This window comes from Pieris brassicae, chromosome 11, assembly GCF_905147105.1.
Source record: "Pieris brassicae chromosome 11, ilPieBrab1.1, whole genome shotgun sequence".
NCBI lineage: Eukaryota > Metazoa > Arthropoda > Insecta > Lepidoptera > Pieridae > Pieris > Pieris brassicae.
The window spans coordinates 8,394,633-8,411,451 of record NC_059675.1 but is presented as its reverse complement, the minus strand read 5'-3'; the positions used below and the strand labels follow the sequence as shown (position 1 = coordinate 8,411,451).

The 16,819-nt window shown below is 32.8% G+C and overlaps 1 protein-coding gene across 1 annotated transcript; it reads left to right on the top strand.

Moving 5' to 3' along the window:
- The first annotated feature begins 1,593 nt into the window (after window positions 1–1,593).
- Window positions 1,594–16,798, top strand: LOC123716418 (voltage-dependent calcium channel subunit alpha-2/delta-3). The gene is made up of 19 exons (XM_045672155.1): window positions 1,594–2,014; window positions 2,517–2,598; window positions 4,450–4,560; window positions 4,823–5,090; window positions 5,436–5,959; window positions 6,369–6,588; window positions 6,769–6,905; window positions 8,504–8,542; window positions 9,169–9,315; window positions 9,874–9,948; window positions 10,847–11,028; window positions 11,768–11,971; window positions 12,133–12,287; window positions 12,597–12,867; window positions 13,271–13,568; window positions 14,249–14,497; window positions 15,116–15,230; window positions 15,663–16,078; window positions 16,622–16,798. The coding sequence occupies exons 1-19, from the start codon at window positions 1,941–1,943 to the stop codon at window positions 16,727–16,729; spliced, it is 3,675 nt and encodes a 1,224-aa protein (XP_045528111.1). The 5' UTR covers window positions 1,594–1,940; the 3' UTR covers window positions 16,730–16,798.
- Window positions 16,799–16,819: the final 21 nt, after the last annotated feature.

The window sequence follows — 16,819 nt, the reverse complement described above, 5'->3', positions numbered from 1 at the left end:
TTATTCCCAGGTACATATAAGCGAGCCGAAACGCGACCAGTTAGTTTAGTTTCGAATGCTATATCAAGAGATAAACGCCGAAGCGATAAAATGCAAATAAAGTGAAGTGATAAAATACTGTGTGAAGTGTGCATAATTAAGTAATAAGTGACTGTTTTTGTGTGTTATAAGTGCATTTCTGCGATTAATTTGTGCTCGTAAATTCCTCATTGATTTATCAAGAAATAAACCCTTGAAGAAATCTACGGCATTTCCTATCCGAACCCCTAGCTCTTAACAATATTAAAATATCGATCCCAGATTGTTTTTTATTTAGAGTATAATTGGAAATTTTATACTTCGAGTCAATTTTAATAAATCTATTTTAAGTAAGCCTTATAAACTACGTTTTCCTCTTACGCCTTTGGGCGAACACGTGCGTTACGATTAAAAAAAAATATTGTACGGCCTTTTAAGTTTTAGAGGTGGTAAAGAATACACTTACGCAATGAGGATTCACACATTGGTTTCACTTTCGTATTCGAAGTAAGGATTGAACTGGTCTTTTAGACTTGTGTCTGAATACTAAATTACTAATTAGAACATAAAAATCTAGTGCATACATCCTTCAAAAATAGAATCCAAAAACTATTTTAGGTTACTGTCTATTAAAAGGATTTATTCATAAAAGAAATAAAGTTTTAGGAAAAAAAACAAATTTCAAATAAAATTAAATTATGAATAATTATTGTAAATAACAAGAAAATGTATATCATTCAGTTACTATTTTTAAAGTTCAAATGAAAAAAGGAAAAATTAAAATCTGTGTAGTTTGAACTACTGTACTTGTGCACAACTGTGAACGATTGAAAACTGAAAGCATACAATTCCACAGACTAAAACAATCGAGTTTCAAATGCCAATAAAGCTGTATTAGCTTTGAGGCGGATTTGAAACTGAAAAGTACAAGGGATGATAAAAACCCGCTTTGTTTATCCTAATATCCTATATATATCAATAATTAAAATCGTATATGTTTGATAATTATCACATAGACATAGTTTCGTGTTTAAAATCTAAAATGTCTTCTCTTTATGGGATGATAACTCATATCTGAGTATCGTCGTCAGCTGTATGATAAGAACTGGCGCAATAATTTTCCTCCACATCAGCCTCCAAAGTAAGGCTTGATGCATTAGTGTGTTTAGCGGTCCACGGTATTCTTAAGATTCGCCTCAATGTGGTGCGCATTTTACAATCCTTTTCTTTTCTGGTCCACGTTTCTTCCCGATATGGAGAAGATACAAGAGCACGGATCCGTCTGATTATTGTTTTGATAGCAATACCACTCGCGTATGTTAACTAAACGTATCATTCCAATTCTCCTTTTTATCTCGGATACAGTGCTGACATAATTTCAGATTTTCGATCCCAAGTATACAAATTGTCTTGCTCATATAGAATAAGGTAAGCATTTGAGCATACAGTAATTAGCTATAGCGTTTTCAACAATTTAGTAACTGTGTTAATTGTACTGTGTCAAACCGAGCGCCGACCTACTTCGCTCCCGTTCGATGCGAATCGCTGCCCGCCCAGAATAGACGTAGCACGTGCGTCCGCCGTGAATAACGTCGCCCGCGGCTCAGTTAACTCCGCCGCGGGCCAGGCCGCCCGCCCGCGAAACCAATTTTAAGTCTTAATTCGAACCGCGTTGTGATACCTGTGACTACCTTAAACCTCTAGTGTCTTCAGCCTTCACTTTACGCACGTAGAATTTTTATATCCACGTCCTGTTAGTAAATATTTATACACGTAGTGGCCTTGTTCGTTATCTCACACTGGTGAAAGCTTTCAGTATAATTGATACATGTTACGAGTTTTCAAATTCTATTTTCTGAATGTTATCTGTGTATTAATGTGCCTTATCGCGTAGTGTTTGTTGGATAGTGAAGTGTTTCGAGATGCAGCACAAATATCTGTTCTTATTTACTATAGTTATCTTACTAGAGCCGGTCCCCGCATGGAGATCTGATACGTATGTGTTTGTTAATTATTTCTATTTAAGAATACGTTCAATAAAGTTTATGTTTGGGCTAATGTCGTAAAAATTTATGCCACATGGTGAGTTTATTGCAATAGTTTTACTACAGTAAACTACGGGTATATTGTAGTTACAGACCATTGTAATAAGGTTGCAGTAATGTAGTGATGTCTGAACAACAACAACTGTTAATGAGTAGCTTCTTACCTTGACTTTTCTCTTTATCAATAATTTCCAATGCGAAGTACAAAGTGTACAATTTCTGTTTAATATTCTAGAATTAAAATATAAAGTATTTCACAAATCATTCGTGCTTATTTTCGTTTATTTAAAAATAAATGTAATATTACAAATTAAACAAAAGCAATTGATAACCATCGTCCCTCAGTAAATCTTTAATGATCACTTTGTCGTCCAGAGGTTCGAGCTTCAATTCATGACGAGACAAACACATTATAAACCGTCTTTAGTCAATTTTATATTACTTTATTTTCAGTGTTAAAGAATGGGCCAGAACATTGGGCGACGAATTATGGAGGCTTAGCGAGTCTCTCACGAAATCGGATCAAATCAGGATTGTAAGTTACCCTAGAGCTTTTGCTCAATTGACTGTAACTGAATTCTTATAACAGGCCTCTTATACGTTTAAGCCATTTTGACACAAAAGTATTTATATGGAATATAAATAATAAAATACTATTGGGTGTATTCTGTTCCATTTCTCTGATTTCTTATTGTCGCTATAAAGCTGAATGAACCAAGACACATAGCAGTGGTCGTCTCGCATATTATATAAGTATACAGTGTTTAATTTATATAAAGCTGTCTACATGTATTTGATGGATTGGTGGTACTCAAAGATATTTTCTTTTAAACTTAAAATCCAATAACTAAAGTTGGTTAAATCATTAATGTTATAAAATATAGTTGTAATTAAATATGTAATTACATTAAATTTTGTTTTAAAACGGTGAAGTATTAACATTTGATGAATGATAGTGCAGTTATTTTTTTAACACGCAAACTTAAAAGTTATGATATTCATAAGTCGCAATGTTATTTAAATATATACAATTGGTATTTGTCTGAGAATGGCAAGATGTATGTAGATGTACCTTAGAATCAAGTTCAAAAATTGATCGCAATATTCAATTCAAAAGGAAATTTATTTTATTTATTTATTTACACTTCGTTACACTACAAAAAAAAAAAATTAACATAATTAAATCAAAAGGAGGGCAACTGGCGGCCTTATCGCTTACGAGCGATCTCTTCCAGACAACCACTGTGAGTAAAGAAAAAAGAAATGTATTAAATAAGATAGGCAAGAAGTGCAAAATACATGTAATACACAGTTATTAAAACAAAAACTAAACAGGAATAAAATATTAAAGATACATTAAAGAGTAAAAAGACACATAAATCACGATAATTTAAGATAAGTCTCACGTCAGTTAGTAGTTAGTAAGAAAGTTAGGGATACGATGTGGACAGGTAATATTTGTACAGAAGAAATTTAAAGGAAGATAAAGAAGGAGCTAAGCGAATAGGGACGGGAAGTGAATTCCATAGCCCAACTGCGGAGACCTTAAAGGAATCGCCAAGAAAGGAGGAGTTATGAGATGGGATTTCAAGGGTATAGTTTTCGGAAGAGCGTAAGCTATAGTTATGGGCTCCCAAAAAATTGAAATCATTTTTGAGATAGGAAGTAGTTGTAGGGTTGAACAGGATGGAATATAGGAGATGAAGAACATGAGCATCACGTCGCTGACGAATTGGCAACCAGCCTAGCCGCTTACGGAACGCAGAGATATGATCGTACTTTCTTAGACCGAATATAAATCTGATACAGAAATTTTGAAGACGATCCAGTCTATTTAGCAATTCCTCGTTAAGATCGGAGGAGCAAGAATCGGCGTAGTCCAGTAAAGGCAGGAGGAGAGATTGCGCCAGTGAGGTTTTGGTACTAAAGGGAAGAAAATTACTAAGACGTCGAAGGATACTGGAGGCACCGTATAATTTTCGGCTAACTTCTTTAACATGCTGCTCCCAGGATAAATTTTGATCAAATAAAACCCCCAATTTTTTTACTGTACGGCTAAAATTTAAAATTACACCATCGATATGGATAGGGGGTATCCTGGCCCAATCAATTCTCGTGGTGAAATTAAAAAAAAAATACCGAATTAACGAAATATAAGACAGGAAATTGCGCTGCTTCATTAAATTATTTTCGCACAGTACAATCAAGTCTATCGCATTCTTTTTGTCCGTCATGTTCTATGGAACAAAAAATGTAACCAGAATAGCAAGTACTAATAGTTATAAGTCAAATTACCAGCGGTGAAAAATTTATTTCCTTTACTGAGTATATTAATTTATTTTTTAGTGAGAAATTTCGAGTGCCTTTATACTTCGCTTTATTCCAGAAATATAAACAAATGAATGCCAGTGTCAAGAAAAAAGACGGAGGACAGATTTTAGAATCTTCATTGCGATCTGTCAGTACTATGTTAACGAGGAAAATCAACGCTGTTAAGGTACATTTGAGCGAAAACTAATGATTTGAAATAAGAGAATCTTAAGATTAATAAGAAAAATTTTAACATTATATCTTCTAGGTCTATAGTCTATGGTCTTATATATAGTCTATGTTAATACTGTTTTGTTAAATACAATTTTTTTTATATAAATATTTTAATTAACTAATTCAGTTCACATTCATATTAATGTTATATTTAAGTGAAATAAAGTAAATATTATATTGTATAGAATTTGTAAATTTCTCATTTTATATTTTAGTGCATTCACGCGACAGCCGAGCGTCTTGCATCCGAGTTTAATGTGACCGAAGCAAATAATGATTCATTCAGTTATTGCTCAGCTAAATATTCTAATTTCTTTTACGAAGATGGTAATGAGCTAGAGAGAACAGAAGAAGTTCCCAAATTTGCCAGAGACAATCCACATTATATAAATGTTACATTAGAAAAGGATTCACATTTTTATGACATCGACACAAATACTAACATGAGTTGTATACATGTTCCTACTAATATTTATTATAAAGGTATGTAAACATTTGAAAAGATTATTCGAGGTTTTTTTTTTCTGTTTATATATAGGTACGTCTAATTTACCTTCACTACTTAAGATGTATTTTGTTATATTTATTTAATATTTCGTTGCATTCAAAGTACAAAAAAATGAGGTAACTAAAATGAAATGATAAGAAGGGCAATATATATAATAGATACAAAATGAAAGAAATGCAAGAAGTGCGGTACTGTCACCGAAAATAAAGTTGTCAAATAACATAATATTATACAATAACCAAACTAAATCAAGCTTTACTGACATTATTGCTCGCTTAAAAACATTTTTATATAACTTAAATTCATTATTTATATTTTAGAGGAAGACGCATTAAAGGCAATACTCTGGTCGAAGGGGCTTAATGAAATATTTATTAAGAATTATAACTCCGATCCATCTTTAGTGTGGCAATACTTTGGAAGTTCGCATGGAATACTACGTTTCTACCCCGGAATGCCTTGGATCATGCACGAAGCTGATACGTACGATTGTCGAGTGAAATCGTGGTACATAGAAGCCGCGACCTGCTCTAAAGATGTCATAATCTTATTCGACGTCTCTGGTTCTATGACTGGATTTAAGAACTATGTCGCACGGAGAACTTTGCAATCACTTCTAGCCACTTTGTCGAATAACGATTATGTAAATGTGTATACGTTTAAAGCGAATACATCGGAAGTAGTTTCGTGTTTCGTAGGCTTAGTACAAGCTACGCCGGAGAATTTGTCAACAATAAGTGACACGCTAGAGCCGACTGACGGTGGGAAAAAACACAAGGTGCCTCTGGGAGGAAACGCCAACCTCACCGAGGCGTATATAAAAGCTTTTACAACTTTGAAAGAGGTAATTGTTTATTAAAGTACTTATTCACTACTGATTTTACTGCCAAGCGTTTTTTCATTGAATAATTTAAACAGCTTGTTTATATAAAATTAACAAAAATACCTGTTCTGTAAAATAACGGATTATGTATGGCATTGTATATATTGAATCAACAGTATTTTATGTGATATATTCAAGGTTAATGATCTACAAGAAAACATTATATTGAACTCTAAATTGTTCCGTTTGACATAATCTCAGACTGAGTTAGATCTAACGAAACATATACACATAAACACATACATATTAATCACAAAAACCTCTAACTTACATCAAAACACTTTAATAGGCAATCCAAAGTCGGATCCACACAAAAAAATAAGAATCCCTAAACCTAACGGTGATATGTGTAACAGATGTACTTTTATAGAGACGTCACCATTGCAATGTGACTAGTGCTCAAGGGTGCAATCAGTTGGTGATGGTAATAACAGACTATGTTCCTGGAAATCTTACCGAGGTCTTTGAAGAGTACAATCGTGAGACGGTTGATGGGAAAACGTACATACCTGTCCGAGTATTCACTTACCTAATCGGCAAAGAGGTCACAAATGTTAGGGAAATACAGTGGATGGCTTGTTTAAATAGAGGTGATTAAAAAAATATATAATTTAATGAATAATTAATAACAGTTAATCATATTATCTCGAATTAAAAAACATTCCACCATTTAAAAAAAGACGTTGTAAAAAGCATATATGATATCAATATCATAATATAATCCGTGTTTATGTAATAAAGACGGATTATATTTCTAAGTTTTTTGTCAGGTTTTTTCGTGCATATACATTCTGTAGAAGAGGTTCAACAGCAGGTGCTAAAATACATCAACGTCATCGCTCGTCCCATGATTTTAGCAGGGGAGGAACCACCACCCACTTGGACTCATGCCAACATTGACTATACAGTAAGTTGCCGTTAAGCATATAATATCAAACTATTAAAATTTAACTCAGTGTGTTGAAATATGCTGTTTTTTATCCTACCTTAATGCAGAGTCTAAACTTTAATAGCTGGAAACTGAAAATTATGACAGTTAACTAAGGAATTTGGAAATTGCACTTTTAAAAAAGTTAAATTAATATTAAATAAATAAAATAATTATAATAATAAATAAATATACCTTATTTTTAAAGTTATTCAATACCTTCAAGTGTCGATAAGCTTAACAATGTATTAATTGGGAACACACGAGAAAAATTACGTATACAAAATTCTCGGTGAGACAATTTTCCTCATAGAACAAAAGAGTGACAAACAATGCAATGATTGCAAGACCCCTTGTTAACGGAGACACTTCTGAATTCTTTGTATTACATTGTTACATAACACTTTCAATGTAAATAAAAAAGGAGTTACATCTACTTAATTTTTGGCAGTGATTTAGCGTCTATTACAAATTTCTTTTCATTTTGCATATCTTCTATATATCTTCACATTTCTACTAGATTCATATACAAGTAAAGAAGTATGAATTAGTGTTTTTTTCAACAATAATCTCTACGTTGTTTGTATGTTTATAGATATTATATTCAATTAAATAACCTTAAGCGTAAAGTTAATACGCACTTTATTATACACTTATAATTTTTTTCTTAAACGGCCTTTAGGTTGTTTAAAATTTTCATTACAGCACATTAACAAAAATTATTTTAACTTGGAAATTCATAGTTTATGAAAGATAAATTCGTTTATATTCTTACTGCGCGAGCAACAGTCGTAGCTAGAAAGCTTCATCTGCATAATGTAAAAAACGGAACTGGCAGTTCAGAAATGTAAAAGTATTTCACAAACGTTCATTTGAACTCAAGAATGAACCGCAAATTAAGATCTTTTGTATGCTCTTTGCTTATATAATACATAAACAAGTATGCAAAATGAGTAGAATATTAAAAAAATGCCAGGTTTAGTAATGAAACTTCCTTAATAATTCAGAATATTGTGACTTAAGGTAATCTATATTGATTGAAATATTTAAAAACAAATTATTATACATAAAGTAGCCAATGAGGGCACAAATCTATACATAATTTAATAAAATTTCATATATTTGGTGTTAATCATGTAAGTAAGTTCTATCGATCAAAAATAATCATAGGCTCCATCCAAAGTTCCCTTGCTCGGCTAGGTCCTTGCTTGCTGTGTGCAGGTCGACGGACCAGTCAACCAACCAATTTTCTCAATTTTGTTTCTTGAAAACGGATTCCAACATCGAAGTAAATAGGTTCGGAGCGATATCTTGCTAAATCCCCTTCATTATTTTAAATTATATCTAAATATCTCTAGTTTAGTAGAAGCTTAGTTCCCCTTTAATATATATATGTTCCATACATACCTACCATAGAAGGGATAGAAATTATATTCGTCAAAATATGTATGTAGTTTGCCTTCGAATACGGTGGCAAATACACATTGTGTTTAATCAATAAAATGTTTAAAAGTGAGAACCGACTGTGACTTTTTGAGTCTGTAATCTTTTAAATAAATGTTTTATTTTTATTTTAGAGAACTGAGAAATGGAATGTGAGCAACGATGTTTCAACGGTAAGTCAACGTTTTTTTTTCATATATATTATTCATAATTTAATATTGAACATGACTATACTTTAATTTTATTTGACAAAAACGAACGAATAAAATATTATACAATTTCTTTCTTTAATATCCCGAAGGATGACCCAGAATTTCTGTAATTACGGGGTAAAGAGAAATTGAAGGGCACATTGTGTAGTTTATTGAATTCCTTTGAAATACATTTCCACACACTTATGTTAAGCGTATGCTGAGTATCACGAATATATTTCGTGTTTAATTTATGATGTAGTTTTTATAACGATTTGTACAAAACATATCTTCGCCAATACAATACTGCAAAATTTTGACCACTAATAGGTTTAGGAGAGAGAAATGGCGAACTAGGGATACATTATATCTTTATAACGTATATTTACAAACCCCATATTGGGTGTGGACCTAATTTTTAATATACATAATAAACTCTAATTTCCTTGATTGAATATTTTAAATTAGTAAGAACATTAAAATCTTTTATTAAAGAGTCTAATAACTTATTTTAGCTTCATATGTATCGTCTATAATTTACATATTTACAGAAAAATTTAATTTATCCTTTATTTAATTCCTTAAGATTTTTTTTCATTGCTTTGTAGCCCGACGAGGACAAGTTAGTGACATCGGTTGCGATTCCAGCATTTGACTACAACTACAATGAGAATCACAATGATGCAAGATTGCTGGGAGTTGCTGGTACAGATGTGCCTATAGACAGCATCGCCAAGTTAGCCCAACCACATCAGGTGCGTAACAGTTTGAATATCGAAGGTTTTATAATAATAGTATTCTAAATTTTTCCAGCTGCTTGAAAGTATTGAAAGTGATTTAAGTTCAAACTGGAGTAAAATCAGGAGCACTATAACCTTTTTAGGTCTGGGCCTCAGATTTCTGTATCTGTTTCATGATCATTTGTCAATCGATATAGGCAAGTAGGTGATTGGCCTTCTGTGCCTGACACACGCCGTCGACTTTTTGGATCTAAGACAAGCCGGTTTCCTCACGATATTTTCCTTCGCCGTTCGAGCGAACGTTAAATGTGCACATAGAAAGAAAGTCCATTGGTGCACAGCCGGGAATCGAACATACGACCTCAGGAATGAGGGTCGCACGCTGAAACCATTAGGCCAACACAACTTTTAGTATATGTATATAAAATTGTTTATTTTGCAATCTCATTAAATGTATAATCTTGATCAAATTGTATCACATAATTTTATGAGCATCAACGCGAGATTTAGTTAAAAATTAAATCGCGTTTGGACTTCTTCTGAAATTTAATATGACGTGATAATTATTTGTAGCTTGGAGTCAATGGTTATTCATTCATTGTGAGCAATAATGGATATCTTCTATTGCACCCGTTCTTAATTATTACGGTAAGTGGTGTTTCATACTTACATTACTGTATAGTGATGTACAACAGTACGCTTATAATGTAGCAGCTAGTTTGTTGTTTTATATTATACATAATCGGATAATTATATGCCTACTTCGTTAATAGTATGACTATAGATGCGAATAAACCTCGCTGAAACGAATCCAGCATAAATATACTATAACGTTACTATTGTTGGTAATGCAAAAAAGGGCTTAGTGTGTCTGGTCAATCATTAAAAATTTGCAGACGTGCAAGCAACAGTATCTTGCAATTTTCGCATATATTTTAAATCACACAGTGAATCAAATTCGGTTTTACGATATAACTTGATTTATAATTAATGCATACAAGATTGCATTTTCTCTTTCTAATGCCAATTCAAGGATAATCATACAAAAATGTTTGTAACTTCCACAATTGGGTATATGACAGTAAGTATAGTATAATAATTGTATGTAGCGAGTTGAAACACGAGGAGACCTACATTCAATATGTATTTTTGTTGCATCACGGGCCTCCTAACATATGATAAAAATATATTATAGTTTCGTTCAACTAAACTATTGTATACAAATTCATATTTGGAGGTACATTGGTATGTCAAAAACGTATTTGATTTTGTTATTGGCGCTAGTCTTGACTCTGATCTTATCTTGAAACGAACGACGTTTCCTTTGGCGTAGTAAAAAACACGTAACCGTTTTCGCTCTAGGCGTGTTAACGTTCAGTGACATATTCATATTTTTCAAGGAATGGACCATTTTTGGAGGATATTTTCACTACACACAAACTTTAAAGACCACCTTGACAAATTGCCAAATAGCAAAGTCCCGGTAAATTTTTAGGTTATAATATTATGTATTGGACACGATTTTGTTTATTTTTTTGGAATATAGATAAATAATGAACTCCAAGAGAACTATAACAGCGTGGATTTCGTTGAAGTGGAACAAGTGGATGATGGTAAGGGTCCTCGAGAACTTGGAGACCAGATCAAGCAGTTGAGAGAGCATTTGGTAAATGGTACTGACGGGAATATGACCAATGTCAAGGTGCTGTTTCATTATGACAATATGAGGTAAGTGCAAAAGAATTTTAGGCATTTATTTATTTAACTGTAATATTTTAAACTTATGTTAGATTTTTAATAATGTTTCCTATAGAGCAACTCAAGCCTACTTAAAAAAGGTAAAATTATATTTTTAACAAATCAGAAATTATTATTACCTATATGTCTATCAGATATTCGTTTTAAATAAATCTTAATTTCGAGTATAAAAATTATCCTAAAAACAAAAGACGTTTACAAAACGTGTAGGAAGAAAATTATGAATCCTTAGTAGGAAGACATAACCTTCAGTAATGTCTGCGATGTAGAAAAACAAGAACGTTTAAACAATTTTCACTTCGTTTGACCTCGACGAGCGAACTTTATTAAATTACTTTCATCTTAGTAGAATTAATTTAACAAAAATAGTAGAAATGAAAATTCATACGACTTAATGTTACTAACGTTATCACAATTAATGCGACCTAATCAATTTCATTATTATACAGACTCCAATCTTGAGTACTATTAGTACCAATCTAAGTGGTAAAGCACACATTTTTTTGTAAAGCAAATATTTGTGCTTTGTAATATTAAATTCTCCGTTATTACTATGTTAGACGAGAAATTAAAGCTTTGGATATACTTATATACATATATATAAGTATATCCAAAGTATATATATATATATATATATATAATGTTATTATAAAGGGTTACAAAGCTTGTTATTACGATTTGTTTTCTTATGTACCAATATTGTTCTCAGGAGAATAGCTCGCGTGAAACACGATTACTTCTTTAATAAATTAGAGGGTACGCCATTCTCTATGGGTATTTCGTTGCCTATGGGATATGGGGACACGGAATTGATGTTGAAGGACAATCCCTTAGAAGCTAAACAGGGTCAAGAACTTATTGGTGTCAATGTAACCAGTTACTTCAATTTTACTTATCGAGTTCATCCTGACTGGTAATATTTTTATAATTTTATTTGTATGTAGTTGTATGCAAACATATATAAAAAAATGTACTTTTTATTTTCTCTATAATGGATAGCGACGTGAAACTAATAATATGTTATTTAAAAAATCAAATATGTTTTTTAATTTTTTATACAGAACTTATTTTCAGGGTTTACTGCAAATATCATTATTTAGAAGGACATGAATCGGAAGACTTTGAAGTTGAGATATTTAAGTTCCTTGTAAATCTTTCCAAGAACAAAATTGATATTACAAAGAAACAATATGGCGATGAAACGCAGGATGTGCCGTTTAATATTGAAAGTAAGTATTTACTAAGTTATTAAGGTGTTATTAATTCAAAGTGTGCTTCATCTTGATCTACCATGTACTTGTGTTTTCTTAAAGTAACGGTAAATGTGTGCTTATACCGCTGAAAAAGGCTGAGAATATTTGATTTTTTAAATACCTACCTTGTTTTCATGTATGTACGAAATGGAATATTTTGACTTTAAGTTTAATACACTAATTAAAATGGAGACATTCAATATGAGACATCTACCCCACTAACGTATTCTGTTCTTATATAACTAAGACCTTAGTTTTATAATATATTTGTTCATCGCATTCCAGCTCATTGCGGTACAACACCATTAGGCAAAGACGATTATTACTGTAATGAAGATTTGGTCAAGCAGTTGGTGTTTGACGCGAAATTATCCAGTCCATACTTCAGACATTGGGACGCCACGCTAGAGGAAAGGGAATTAGCTAAGAAATACAACGTCAGTGTACGTTTTATAGCGACATCTAGTGGACTAACACGGTGGCATTATATATTCGATGATGACAAGAATGAGATCGTCAATGAAAATGGTTTTAGAAAGAAGAAATTTAAGGGCGAGTAAGCATTAAGTATATTTATGTAATTGGAGGCAGACGGGCAGGAGGCTCACCATGATTTTAAGTTATACCGCCGCCCATGGACACGCACATTGCCAGTGTTTAAGTATTTTTTTTTTCTTAAATAAAAGAAATATTGTGTATGTTAAAAGTGATATTGAACTAAATATTGACCCTCTCAGAACGATATTGACTTTGTAATTGAAAAATCATGTTAATAATTACCCATTGATGCGATATACTCTTCTATATAATTAAAGATAATAAACCAATGGTTAAAACGTAATATGTATTTTCACAACATGTATTTTCACAATAATATGTATTGTAACACTTCAAAGACTAGATAAGACTTACCTTACGATAAATATATTTAAAGCGACTTAATGAAGGCATGTTTTTAGAGTATTCGGCGACAAATACCACAATGCAATAGAAGAGACCTGGTACAAAGCTGCAGTGCTGCAGCACATGATAAGCAAAGAATCTTTAGTGATTGCCACACCGTTGCCTATATTAGATACAACTATTTCTACTCGACCCTCAGTACAAAATAGCGAAGGAGATATAACAATAACAGCCAGTTACGCAATTTTCTACAAAGACGGAGATTCTGAAACGCCTGCGGGAGTCGTTGGGTTCCAATACTTGCATTCCAACTTCCTTGAAGTATTTCAGGATATTACTAATAGGGATGGAGATGTAAGTACATTGAATACGAGCACAGAATTTACATGTAAAATATGCTACCAAACTTTGGAAGAAAGTAAGAAAATTTGTAAAGATACGTATCTTTTGATATAATAATAATTAACTTAAATTTATGTGCATTTACTACTAGCAGACTCCACTTTCAGATGGTGAGACTGTTATATGTTCATAAATAAGCCTCTTGGTAAAGGCTTTGCATGGTGGGGCTATGTTAATAAAATACCTTTTAACCAAAAAAGTTTATGAAGGGGATATGTATAGGTAACATTATTTGTTTCCCTTTTAGAAATGTGAGAACTACTGAACTGAAAATTATATAGTTCAGTTCAGACAAAGTTTCATTTGCAGTTTGAAATTTGTGGAAAGCATACATTCACTTATGAAATTGATGCCCAACTGCAACAACATACACACTGGTCTTACTGATTACTTTCTGTTTGAAGTCATTTAAAAATTACTGTTTTTAACTTATAAGTCCAGATCCATTTTTTTAAAATCATTTATTGTTGTCATGCGCGGACTTTAAAAGGTATTGATATGATTGTTTTCAGCTTCCTCTGGGTGTTTGTCTTGCACATGAGCAAATTCATTTTTTATACTTACTTGGACACACTTGGATGCTCGTGACCATAAGCATAAGGGCAGGATCGATACATATTCAACTTTTTCAGGAGCTGACGTGTAACAAGGATGGGAAATATGACTGCTACTTGATCGATAGTTCGGGATACATTGTAGTATTGGTTGACGAGAATGACGACAATTCTGTTGGTGACTTTTTCGGTCGCGTCCAACCTTTGGTTCTTCAATCGTTCATACATAAGAAAATTTTTGAATATGTAGAAGTGTTCAACTATCAAGCACTCTGTCCCATATCAATGATTAAAGTTCCAAATTGTGCTTGGTCGATACGGGGTTCGGTAAGTTTTAGATAAATTAAGTCATAAATTAAAATTGTAATCTTAAGCAAATCTGTATAGAATAATAATTCAAATCAAATGAACAGTATTTAAAATCCTGGCCTGGGCCTTAGATTTTGTGTTCTTTTTTTTTTACAAACATGTACGTGATCAGACGTACCTGATACACGCCCTCGACTTATTTGGGTCTTTATCGTACGTAGCGAATGTTGAATGCGCACAGAGACAGAAACTCCATTGGTGCATAACTGGGGCCGCACTAATGACCTAAAGGTGTTGCACGCTGAAAGCACTATGCCAATTCTGTTATAGTAATACTGAAATAAATATTAAAAAGTGCCTGTGGCAATGTACCTTTAATGCTGGCAGCATAAAAAAATATCAGTACCCGCGCTTTCGATATTCTATTCTTTTAACCAATTCAAGGCAAGCCCTGCTAACGCAGCAAGGGTTGGTACCCAGTAGCTTCTATAGCGCTAGCTATTAAATGATCCCGACTTTTGTTGAGTTTTTGTTTCCATTCACCAGCGTATTGCAAGATTTATATTTTCGGTATGGGCATTGCTATTCAGATTACTGACCTTGAAACCTATTTCAAATATAAATGTAAATTTTCAGATATTTGATGTTGCGTCAAACTTATTCAAATGGTTGTTAACTGAGGCCTTCCTAATATTATTTGATTTTGCAAATTGGAAAAATCATTTGTATGCAGCTACAATTGAACCTTATGGTAATTATTATTTTATAAAACACTATAATTTGTTTAATATCTTGGAAATACATGTAGGCCATATTATCCAGAAATAATGTAGCAGTTTATTGATGAAGAATTTTTAAATTGATCCTTTTCGAGCTCTTGAGAATATTCCTTACAAGGATACAAAATTGATTTTTAAGAGTTCTGACACGGTCACGATTTATTAAAAAAATGTCACCAAAACACACGTGTTGTGTGGACTTGATAAAAACACTCTCTTACTGATTATTATTTTTGCGACCAATTTGTCGTAAAAATTAATTGTAGCTATAGTGTGTGGTCCGATAACCAAGCTAGATAAAATAATTACTTTTGACGAGATTGTACCTAGGGTTAACGTTACGTGCGTTAACCACTAATACAGGACGTTTACTCTATATTGTAATAATTTTAAAATTACTTCAGTGAGCGACACAATGGAGGCAACCACCCCCTACCCCGAAACAAACAATGAAAACAAAACCATAGAAGCCAACGATGAACCAGAAGGCAAACGTTTCTTCTCTTGCGACCACAGCATTAAGCTGTACATTCTGAATCAGTCATACTTCCTCAACTCAATGATACTATCACCTGTCGTGTACGAAGAAAGTGTTGGAGACTGTCATCCGCCATATTGGGCAACTTTAGTCCCGAAGACAAATTTAATGCTGGTGGTCGTTGAACGCGGCGCGTGGAAGTTTGATAATTGCACTATGCCACCAAACACAATTCCTGTGCCGACAATAGATTCTACAACGAGCAGGGAGCCTTGTCATAAACTGGATTTGGGAGCGCTTCCGAGGCGAAGACTAGAGGGCTGCTTCACGTATCACGATAAGGTAATGATAACGTTGTCTAAAACAGTTTATTCGCACCACAAAACAGGAAAAATGAAAAATGTCAACAGGGGATGGACTGTTGCTAAAAGTAGTTTATCCAGATCACCCAGACATAAATAATTTAAACAATAAAACAAAGACCACACAGAACTTAACAGTAGGTACATTTATATAAAACCAAAAAAACTAGATTCAATATTATAAGTACATTATGTAATGGTCGGGCATACACAGTTACAAAGCGAAGCCGCCTACATAGCCTTAAATACTTATCTTTACTTAAGTACATCGTTGTGAGTTCGACTAATTTCTGTTTCGGGTTTGTGGACACAGCTTATCACATATATTCCATAAATAGATAATCGCGAATCTAGTACTTATTAATGGATATAAGACGAACATTATTGCTATAAATCTGCGTTTTGTGTAAATACCGTAATAAATTCGCGATTATTTGGTTGATGCGTAGGTACTCCCTAACCAAACTAGTTCATTTTCTTTTTTATAAAAAATTAGGTAAAATTATTTTTCTTTTTTTTGCAGGAAAGAAACATAACAGCATGCGGAGAGGGATGCATTGCGAAAGTAAACGTTGTTTTCTTTATAGTGACTGCACTGATGTCTTTAATAAACTTAAAACTCTTCACGTGATACTGAATTTCGACTTATGGTACTAAATATATTTTGTACCTTTCCTATTTTCACAATAAAATGTATTTATTCAAAGCGTCTTTAAGTTTT